This window comes from Bombina bombina, unplaced genomic scaffold, assembly GCF_027579735.1.
Source record: "Bombina bombina isolate aBomBom1 unplaced genomic scaffold, aBomBom1.pri scaffold_723, whole genome shotgun sequence".
Classification (NCBI taxonomy): domain Eukaryota; kingdom Metazoa; phylum Chordata; class Amphibia; order Anura; family Bombinatoridae; genus Bombina; species Bombina bombina.
Window position 1 is genome coordinate 111094 of NW_026512169.1, and position 12396 is coordinate 123489.

At 37.5% G+C, this 12396-nt stretch overlaps 1 protein-coding gene across 1 annotated transcript in view; it reads right to left on the bottom strand.

Moving 5' to 3' along the window:
- The window catches only part of RSPH6A (radial spoke head 6 homolog A), a gene marked incomplete at its 5' end in the record, with an annotated part of 96940 nt that continues 84544 nt past the window's right edge, over positions 1–12396 (bottom strand). The window contains one exon of the mRNA XM_053696860.1: positions 1–288. Coding sequence (XP_053552835.1) covers positions 57–288 — 232 coding nt within the window. The remainder of the gene's footprint in view (positions 289–12396) is intronic.

A 12396-nucleotide genomic window follows, 5' to 3' on the forward strand; every position in this document is an offset into this window, starting at 1 on the left:
TTTACACAAAAATAACAAAACTTTATTGACTGTGAAGAACATTAAACATCATTTTGTTAATCATCTTCCTCCTCATCTTCTTCCTCTTCCTCCTCCATTTCCTCTGCAGCTGCTGCGGCCTCTTCTTGTGCTGCCTTTAAGGCCTGTTCTTCCTCCACCGTAGGGTCAGAAGCTTCACTGATCTCAGGGCCGCTGGGGTATTCTGGCTGCGGGGCAGGGGGTGCAGAAGGACTGAAGCCATCAGGGCTGTATTTTACTCCCCAGCCAATGTAGATATTCTCAAATTTCCTGTAGAAATCAGAGAGAAAATTATTAGCATAAGGCTATCCTACATACTAATGCCTGGGATAAGCATAAGGCTATCCTACATACTAATGCCTGGGATAAGCATAAGGCTATCCTACATACTAATGCCTGGGATAAGCATAAGGCTATCCTACGTACTAATGCCTGGGATAAGCATAAGGCTATCCTACATACTAATGCCTGAGATAAGCATAAGGCTATCCTACATACTACCTGAGATAAGCATAAGGCTATCCTACATACTAATGCCTGAGATAAGCATAAGGCTATCCTACGTACTAATGCCTGAGATAAGCATAAGGCTATCCTACATACTAATGCCTGAGATAAGCATAAGGCTATCCTACGTACTAATGCCTGGGATAAGCATAAGGCTATCCTACATACTAATGCCTGAGATAAGCATAAGGCTATCCTACATACTAATGCCTGGGATAAGCATAAGGCTATCCTACATACTAATGCCTGAGATAAGCATAAGGCTATCCTACGTACTAATGCCTGAGATAAGCATAAGGCTATCCTACGTACTAATGCCTGGGATAAGCATAAGGCTATCCTACATACTAATGCCTGAGATAAGCATAAGGTTATCCTACGTACTAATGCCTGAGATAAGCATAAGGCTATCCTACGTACTAATGCCTGGGATAAGCATAAGGCTATCCTACATACTAATGCCTGGGATAAGCATAAGGCTATCCTACATACTAATGCCTGGGATAAGCATAAGGCTATCCTACATACTAATGCCTGAGATAAGCATAAGGCTATCCTACATACTAATGCCTGGGATAAGCATAAGGCTATCCTACATACTAATGCCTGAGATAAGCATAAGGCTATCCTACATAATAATGCCTGGGATAAGCATAAGGCTATCCTACATACTAATGCCTGAGATAAGCATAAGGCTATCCTACATACTAATGCCTGAGATAAGCATAAGGCTATCCTACATACTAATGCCTGAGATAAGCATAAGGCTATCCTACATACTAATGCCTGAGATAAGCATAAGGCTATCCTACGTACTAATGCCTGAGATAAGCATAAGGCTATCCTACGTACTAATGCCTGGGATAAGCATAAGGCTATCCTACATACTAATGCCTGAGATAAGCATAAGGCAATCCTACGTACTAATGCCTGGGATAAGCATAAGGCTATCCTACATACTAATGCCTGGGATAAGCATAAGGCTATCCTACATATTAATGCCTGAGATAAGCATAAGGCTATCCTACATACTAATGCCTGAGATAAGCATAATTCTATCCTACATACTAATTAATGCCTGGGATAAGCATAAGGCTATCCTACATACTAATTAATGCCTGGGATAAGCATAAGGCTATCCTACGTACTAATTAATGCCTGAGATAAGCATAAGGCTATCCTACATACTAATGCCTGGGATAAGCATAAGGCTATCCTACGTACTAATTAATGCCTGGGATAAGCATATGGCTATCCTACATACTAATGCCTGGGATAAGCATAAGGCTATCCTACGTACTAATTAATGCCTAGGATAAGCATAAGGCTATCCTACGTACTAATTAATGCCTGGGATAAGCATAAGGCTATCCTACATAATAATGCCTGGGATAAGCATAAGGCTATCCTACATACTAATTAATGCCTGAGATAAGCATAAGGCTATCCTACGTACTAATTAATGCCTGGGATAAGCATAAGGCTATCCTACATACTAATGCCTGGGATAAGCATAAGGCTATCCTACATACTAATGCCTGGGATAAGCATAAGGCTATCCTACATACTAATTAATGCCTGGGATAAGCATAAGGCTATCCTATATACTAATGCCGGGGATAAGCATAAGGCTATCCTACGTACTAATTAATGCCTGGGATAAGCATAAGGCTATCCTACATACTAATTAATGCCTGGGATAAGCATAAGGCTATCCTACGTACTAATTAATGCCTGGGATAAGCATAAGGCTATCCTACATACTAATGCCTGGGATAAGCATAAGGCTAACCTACATACTAATGCCTGGGATAAGCATAAGGCTATCCTACGTACTAATTAATGCCTGGGATAAGCATAAGGCTATCCTACATACTAATGCCTGGGATAAGCATAAGGCTATCCTACATACTAATGCCTGGGATAAGCATAAGGCTATCCCACATACTAATGCCTGGGATAAGCATAAAGCTATCCTACATACTAATGCCTGAGATAAGCATAAGGCTATCCTACATACTAATGCCTGAGATAAGCATAAGGCTATCCTACATACTAATGCTTGAGATAAGCATAAGGCTATCCTACATACTAATGCCTGAGATAAGCATAAGGCTATCCTACATACTAATGCCTGAGATAAGCATAAGGCTATCCTACATACTAATGCCTGAGATAAGCATAAGGCTATCTTACATACTACCTGAGATAAGCATAAGGCTATCCTACGTACTAATGCCTGAGATAAGCATAAGGCTATCCTACATGCTAATGCCTGAGATAAGCATAAGGCTATCCTACATACTAATGCCTGAGATAAGCATAAGGCTATCCTACATACTAATGCCTGGGATAAGCATAAGGCTATCCTACATACTAATGCCTGGGATAAGCATAAGGCTATCCTACATACTAATGCCTGGGATAAGCATAAGGCTATCCTACATACTAATGCCTGGGATAAGCATAAGGCTATCCTACATACTAATGCCTGGGATAAGCATAAGGCTATCCTACATACTAATGCCTGGGATAAGCATAAGGCTATCCTACATACTAATGCCTGGGATAAGCATAAGGCTATCCTACATACTAATGCCTGGGATAAGCATAAGGCTATACTACATACTAATTAATGCCTGAGATAAGCATAAGGCTGTCCTGCATACTAATTAATGCCTGTGATAAGCATAAGGCTATGCTACATACTAATTAATGCCTAGGATAAGCATAAGACTATCCTACATACTAATTAATTTGTGAGATAAGCATAAGACTATCCTACGTACTAATTAATGCCTTTGATAAGCATATGGCTATCCTACATACTAATTAATGCCTGGGATAAGCATAAGGCTATACTACATACTAACTAATGCCTGGGATAAGCATAAGACTATCCTACATACTAATTAATGCCTGGAATAAACATAAGGCTATCCTACATACTAATTAATGCCTGGGATAAGCATAAGGCTATCCTACATACTAATTAACGCCTGGGATAAGCATAAGACTATCCTACATACTAATTAATGCCTGGGATAAGCATAAGGCTATACTACATACTAACTAATGCCTGGGATAAGCATAAGACTATCCTACATACTAATTAATGCCTGGGATAAACATAAGGCTACCCTTCATACTAACTAATGCCTGGGATAAGCATAAGACTATCCTACATACTAATTAATGCCTGGGATAAGCATAAGGCTATACTACATACTAACTAATGCCTGGCATAAGCATAAGGCTATCCTACATACTAATTAATGCCTGGGATAAGCATAAGGCTATCCTACATACTAATTAATGCCTGGGATAATCATAAGACTATCCTACATACTAATTATTGCCTGGGATAAGCATAAGACTATACTACATACTAATTAATGCCTGGGATACACATAAGGCTATCCTACATACTAATTAATGCCTGGGATAAGCATAAGACTATCCTACATACTAATTAATGCCTGGGATAAACATAAGGCTATCCTACATACTAATGCCTGAGATAAGCATAAAGCTATCCTACATACTAATGCCTGAGATAAGCATAAGGCTACCCTACATACTAATGCCTGAGATAAGCATAAGGCTATCCTACGTACTAATGCCTGGGATAAGCATAAGGCAATCCTACATACTAATGCCTGGGATAAGCATAAGGCTATCCTACATACTAATGCCTGGGATAAGCATAAGGCTATCCTACATACTAATGCCTGGGATAAGCATAAGGCTATCCTACATACTAACTAATGCCTGGGATAAGCATAAGGCTATCTGATATACTTATTAACGCCTGGGATAAACATAAGGCTATCCTACATACTAATTAATGCCTAGGATAAACATAAGGCTATCCTACATACTAACTAATGCCTGGGATAAGCATAAGGCTATACTACATACTAACTAATGCCTGGGATAAGCATAAGACTATCCTACATACTAATTAATGCCTGGGATAAGCATAAGGCTATCCTACATACTAATTACTGCCTGGGATAAGCATAAGGCTATACTACATACTAACTAATGCCTGGGATAAGCATAAGACTATCCTACATACTAATTAATGCCTGGGATAAACATAAGGCTACCCTACATACTAACTAATGCCTGGGATAAGCATAAGACTATCCTACATACTAACTAATGCCTGGGATAAGCATAAGACTATCCTACATACTAAATAATGCCTGGGATAAACATAAGGCTACCCTACATACTAACTAATGCCTGGGATAAGCATAAGACTATCCTACATACTAATTAATGCCTGGGATAAGCATAAGGCTATACTACATACTAACTAATGCCTGGGATAAGCATAAGACTATCCTACATACTAATTAATGCCTGGGATAAGCATAAGGCTATCCTACATACTAATTAATGCCTGGGATAAGCATAAGACTATCCTACATACTAATTAATGCCTGGGATAAGCATAAGGCTATACTACATACTAACTAATGCCTGGGATAAGCATAAGACTATCCTACATACTAATTAATGCCTGGGATAAGCATAAGGCTATACTACATACTAACTAATGCCTGGGATAAGCATAAGACTATCCTACATACTAATTAATGCCTGGGATAAGCATAAGGCTATCCTACATACTAATTAATGCCTGGGATAAGCATAAGACTATCCTACATACTAATTAATGCCTGGGATAAGCATAAGGCTATACTACATACTAACTAATGCCTGGGATAAGCATAAGACTATCCTACATACTAATTAATGCCTGGGATAAACATAAGGCTATCCTACATACTAATGCCTGAGATAAGCATAAAGCTATCCTACATACTAATGCCTGAGATAAGCATAAGGCTACCCTACATACTAATGCCTGAGATAAGCATAAGGCTATCCAACGTACTAATGCCTGGGATAAGCATAAGGCAATCCTACATACTAATGCCTGGGATAAGCATAAGGCTATCCTACATACTAATGCCTGGGATAAGCATAAGGCTATCCTACATACTAATGCCTGGGATAAGCATAAGGCTATCCTACATACTAACTAACGCCTGGGATAAACATAAGGCTATCCTACATACTAATTAATGCCTAGGATAAACATAAGGCTATCCTACATACTAACTAATGCCTGGGATAAGTATAAGGCTATCTTATATACTTATTAATGCCTGGGATAAACATAAGGCTATCCTACATACTAATTAATGCCTGGGATAAGCATAAGGCTATCCTACATACTAATTAATGTCTGGGATAAGCATAAGGCTACCCTACATACTAATTAATGCCTGGGATAAGCATACGGCTATCCTACATACTAATTACTGCCTGGTATAAGCATAAGGCTATCCTACGTACTAATTACTGCCTGGTATAAGCATAAGGCTATCCTACATACTAATTACTGTCTGGTATAAGCATAAGGCTATTCTACATACTAATTAATGCCTGGGATAAGCATAAGGCTATCCTACATACTAATGCCTGGGATAAGCATAAGGCTATCCTACGTACTAATTAATGCCTTGGATAAACATAAGGCTATCCTACATACTAATTAATGTCTGGGATAAGCAGGAGGCTATCCTATGTACTAATTAATACCTGGGATAATCATAAGGCTATCCTACATACTTATTAATGCCTGGGATAAGCATAAGGCTATTCTACATACTAATTAATGCCTGGGATCAGCATAAGACTATCCTACGTACTAATTAATGTCTGGGATAAGCATAAGGCTATCCTACATACTAATTAATGCCTGGGATAAACATGAGGCTATCCTACATACTAATTAATGCCTGGGATAAGCATAAGGCTATTCTACATACTAATGCCTGAGATAAGCATAAGGCTATCCTACATACTAATGCCTGAGATAAGCATAAGGCTATCCTACATAATAATTGATGCCTGGGATAAGCATAAGGCTATCCTACATACTAATTAATGCCTGAGATAAGCATAAGGCTATCCTACATACTAATTACTGCCTGTGATAAGCATAAGGCTATCCTACATACTAATTAATGCCTGTGATAAGCATAAGGCTATCCTACATACTAATTAATGCCTGTGATAAGCATAAGACTATCCTACATACTAATTACTGCCTGTGATAAGCATAAGACTATCCTTCATACTTATTAATGATTGGGATAAGAATAAGGCTATCCTACAAACTAATTAATGTCTGGGATAAGCATAAGGCTATACTACATACTAATTAATACCTGGGATAAGCATAAGGCTATCCTACATACTAATTTCTGCCTGGGATAAGCATAACACTATCCTACATACTAATTAATGCCTGGGATAAGCATAAGGCTATCCTATATACTAATTAATGCCTGGGATACACATAAAGCTATCCTACATACTAATTAATGCCAGGGATAAGCATAAGGCTATCCTACATACTAACGCCTGAGATAAGCATAAGGCTATCCTACATACTAATTAATGCCTGGGATAAGCATAAGGCTAACCTACATACTAATTACTGCCTGTGATAAGCATAAGGCTATCCTACATACTAATTACCGCCTGAGATAAGCATAAGGCTATCCTACATACTAATTAATGCCTGTGATAAGCATAAGACTATCCTACATACTAATTACTGCCTGTGATAAGCATAAGACTATCCTTCATACTTATTAATGATTGGGATAAGAATAAGGCTATCCTACAAACTAATTAATGTCTGGGATAAGCATAAGGCTATACTACATACTAATTAATACCTGGGATAAGCATAAGGCTATCCTACATACTAATTTCTGCCTGGGATAAGCATAACACTATCCTACATACTAATTAATGCCTGGGATAAGCATAAGGCTATCCTATATACTAATTAATGCCTGGGATACACATAAAGCTATCCTACATACTAATTAATGCCAGGGATAAGCATAAGGCTATCCTACATACTAACGCCTGAGATAAGCATAAGGCTATCCTACATACTAATTAATGCCTGGGATAAGCATAAGGCTAACCTACATACTAATTACTGCCTGTGATAAGCATAAGGCTATCCTACATACTAATTACCGCCTGAGATAAGCATAAGGCTATCCTACATACTAATTAATGCCTGTGATAAGCATAAGACTATCCTACATACTAATTACTGCCTGTGATAAGCATAAGACTATCCTTCATACTAATTAATGCTTGGGATAAGCATAAGGCTATCCTACAAACTAATTAATGCCTGGGATAAGCATAAGGCTATACTACATACTAATTAATGCCTGAGATAAGCATAAGGCTATCCTACATACTATGTTCTGCCTCGGATAAGCATAAGGCTATCCTACGTACTAATTAATGCCTGGGATAAGCATAAGGCTATCCTACGTACTAATTAATGCCTGGGATAAGCATAAGGCTATCCTACATACAAATTAATGCCTGGGATACACATAAGGCTATCCTACATACTAATTAATGCCTGGGATAAGCAAAGGGCTATCCTACATACTAATTAATGCCTGGGATAAGCATAAGGCTATCCTACATACTAATTAATGCCTGGGATAAGCATAAGAGTATCCTACTTACTAATTAATGCCTGGGATAAGCATAAGACTACACTACATACTAATTAATGCCTGGGATAAGCATAAGGCTATCCTACATACTAAGTAATGCCTGGGATAAGCATAACGCTATCCTACATACTAATAAATGCCTGCTATAAGCATAAGGCTATCCTACATACTAATTAATTTGTGAGATAAGCATAAGGCAATCCTACATACTAATTAATTTGTGAGATAAGCATAAGGCTATCCTACATACTAATTAATTCCTGTGATAAGCATACGGCTATCCTACATACTAATTAATGCCTGTGATAAGCATAAGACTATCCTACATACTAATTAATGCCTGGGATAAGCATAAGGCTATACTACATACTAATTTCTGCCTGGGATAAGCATAACACTATCCTACATACTAATTAATGCCTGGGATAAGCATAAGGCTATCCTACATACTAATTAATGCCTGGGATCAGCATAAGGCTATCCTATATACTAATTAATGCCTGGGATACACATAAAGCTATCCTACATACTAATTAATGCCAGGGATAAGCATAAGGCTATCCTACATACTAACGCCTGAGATAAGCATAAGGCTATCCTACATACTAATTAATGCCTGGGATAAGCATAAGGCTAACCTACATACTAATTACTGCCTGTGATAAGCATAAGGCTATCCTACATACTAATTACCGTCTGAGATAAGCATAAGGCTATCCTACATACTAATTAATGCCTGTGATAAGCATAAGACTATCCTACATACTAATAACTGCCTGTGATAAGCATAAGACTATCCTTCATACTAATTAATGCTTGGGATAAGCATAAGGCTATCCTACATACTAATTAATGCCTGGGATAAGCATAAGGCTATCCTACATACTAATTAATGCCTGGGATAAGCATAAGAGTATCCTACTTACTAATTAATGCCTGGGATAAACATAAGGCTATCCTACATACTAATTAATGCCTGGGATAAGCATAAGGCTATCCTACATACTAATTAATGCCTGGGATAAGCATAAGAGTATCCTACTTACTAATTAATGCCTGGGATAAGCATAAGACTACACTACATACTAATTAATGCCTGAGATAAGCATAAGGCTATCCTACATACTAACTACTGCCTGTGATAAGCATAAGGCTATCCTACATACTAATTAATGCCTGTGATAAGCATAAGGCTATCCTACATACTAATTAATGCCTGTGATAAGCATAAGACTATCCTACATACTAATTACTGCCTGTGATAAGCATAAGACTATCCTTCATATTTATTAATGATTGGGATAAGAATAAGGCTATCCTACAAACTAATTAATGTCTGGGATAAGCATAAGGCTATACTACATACTAATTAATACCTGGGATAAGCATAAGGCTATCCTACATACTAATTTCTGCCTGGGATAAGCATAACACTATCCTACATACTAATTAATGCCTGGGATAAGCACAAGGCTATCCTACATACTAATTAATGCCTGGGATAAGCATAAGGCTATCCTATATACTAATTAATGCCTGGGATACACATAAAGCTAGCCTACATACTAATTAATGCCAGGGATAAGCATAAGGCTATCCTACATACTAAGCATCAGGCTATCCTACATACTAACGCCTGAGACAAGCATAAGGCTATCCTACATACTAATTAATGCCTGGGATAAGCATAAGGCTAACCTACATACTAATTACTGCCTGTGATAAGCATAAGGCTATCCTACATAATAATTACCGCCTGAGATAAGCATAAGGCTATCCTACATACTAATTAATGCCTGTGATAAGCATAAGACTATCCTACATACTAATTACTGCCTGTGATAAGCATAAGACTATCCTTCATACTAATTAATGCTTGGGATAAGCATAAGGCTATCCTACAAACTAATTAATGCCTGGGATAAGCATAAGGCTATACTACAAACTAATTAATACCTGAGATAAGCATAAGGCTATCCTACATACTATGTTCTGCCTCGGATAAGCATAAGGCTATCCTACGTACTAATTAATGCCTGGGATAAGCATAAGGCTATCCTACGTACTAATTAATGCCTGGGATAAGCATAAGGCTATCCTACATACAAATTAATGCCTGGGATACACATAAGGCTATCCTACATACTAATTAATGCCTGGGATAAGCATAAGGCTATCCTACATACTAATTAATGCCTGGGATAAGCATAAGGCTATCCTACATACTAATTAATGCCTGGGATAAGCATAAGAGTATCCTACTTACTAATTAATGCCTGGGATAAGCATAAGACTACATACTAATTAATGCCTGGGATAAGCATAAGGCTATCCTACATACTAAGTAATGCCTGGGATAAGCATAAGGCTATCCTACATACTAATAAATGCCTGGTATAAGCATAAGGCTATCCTACATACTAATTAATTTGTGAGATAAGCATAAGGCAATCCTACATACTAATTAATTTGTGAGATAAGCATAAGGCTATCCTACATACTAATTAATTCCTGTGATAAGCATACGGCTATCCTACATACTAATTAATGCCTGGGATAAGCATAAGACTATCCTACATACTAATTAATGCCTGGGATAAGCATAAGGCTATCCTACATACTAATTAATGCCTGGGATAAGCATAAGGATATCCTACATACTAATTACTGCCTGGGATAAACATAAGACTATCCTACATACTAATTAATGCCTGGGATAAGCATAAGGCTATCCTACGTACTAATTAATGCCTGGGATAATCATAAGGCTATCCTACATACTAATTAATGCCTGGGATAATCATAAGGCTATCCTACATACTAATTAATGCCTGGGATAAGCATAAGGCTATCCTACATACTAATTAATGCCTGGGATACACATAAGGCTATCCTACATACTAAATAATGCCTGGGATAAGCATAAGGCTATCCTACATACTAATTAATGCCTGGGATAAGCATAAGGCTATCCTACATACTAATTATTGCCTGGGATAAGCATAAGACTATACTACATACTAATTAATGCCTGGGATAAGCATAAGGCTATCCTACATACTAATTAATGCCTGGTATAAGCATAAGGCTGTCTACATACTAATTAATGCCTGGGATAAGCATAAGGCTATCCTACATACTAATTAATGCCTGGGATAAGCATAAGAGTATCCTACTTACTAATTAATGCCTGGGATAAGCATAAGACTACACTACATACTAATTAATGCCTGGGATAAGCATAAGGCTATCCTACATACTAAGTAATGCCTGGGATAAGCATAAGGCTATCCTACATACTAATAAATGCCTGGTATAAGCATAAGGCTATCCTACATACTAATTAATTTGTGAGAGAAGCATAAGGCAATCCTACATACTAATTAATTTGTGAGATAAGCATAAGGCTATCCTACATACTAATTAATGCCTGTGATAAGCATAAGACTATCCTACATACTAATTAATGCCTGGGATAAGCATAATGCTATCCTACATACTAATTAATGCCTGGGATAAGCATAAGGCTATCCTACATACTAATTAATACCTGGGATAAGCATAAGGCTATCCTACATACTAATTAATACCTGGGATAAGCATAAGACGATGCTACATACTAATTAATGCCTGGGATAAGCATAAGGCTATCCTACATACTAATTAATGCCTGTGATAAGCATAAGACTATCCTACATACTAATTACTGCCTGTGATAAGCATAAGACTATCCTTCATACTAATTAATGCTTGGGATAAGCATAAGGCTATCCTACAAACTAATTAATGCCTGGGATAAGCATAAGGCTATACTACATACTAATTAATACCTGAGATAAGCATAAGGCTATCCTACATACTATGTTCTGCCTCGGATAAGCATAAGGCTATCCTACGTACTAATTAATGCCTGGGATAAGCATAAGGCTATCCTACGTACTAATTAATGCCTGGGATAAGCATAAGGCTATCCTACATACAAATTAATGCCTGGGATACACATAAGGCTATCCTACATACTAATTAATGCCTGGGATAAGCATAAGGCTATCCTACATACTAATTAATGCCTGGGATAAGCATAAGGCTATCCTACATACTAATTAATGCCTGGGATAAGCATAAGAGTATCCTACTTACTAATTAATGCCTGGGATAAGCATAAGACTACACTACATACTAATTAATGCCTGGGATAAGCATAAGGCTATCCTACATACTAAGTAATGCCTGGGATAAGCATAAGGCTATCCTACATACTAATAAATGCCTGGTATAAGCATAAGGC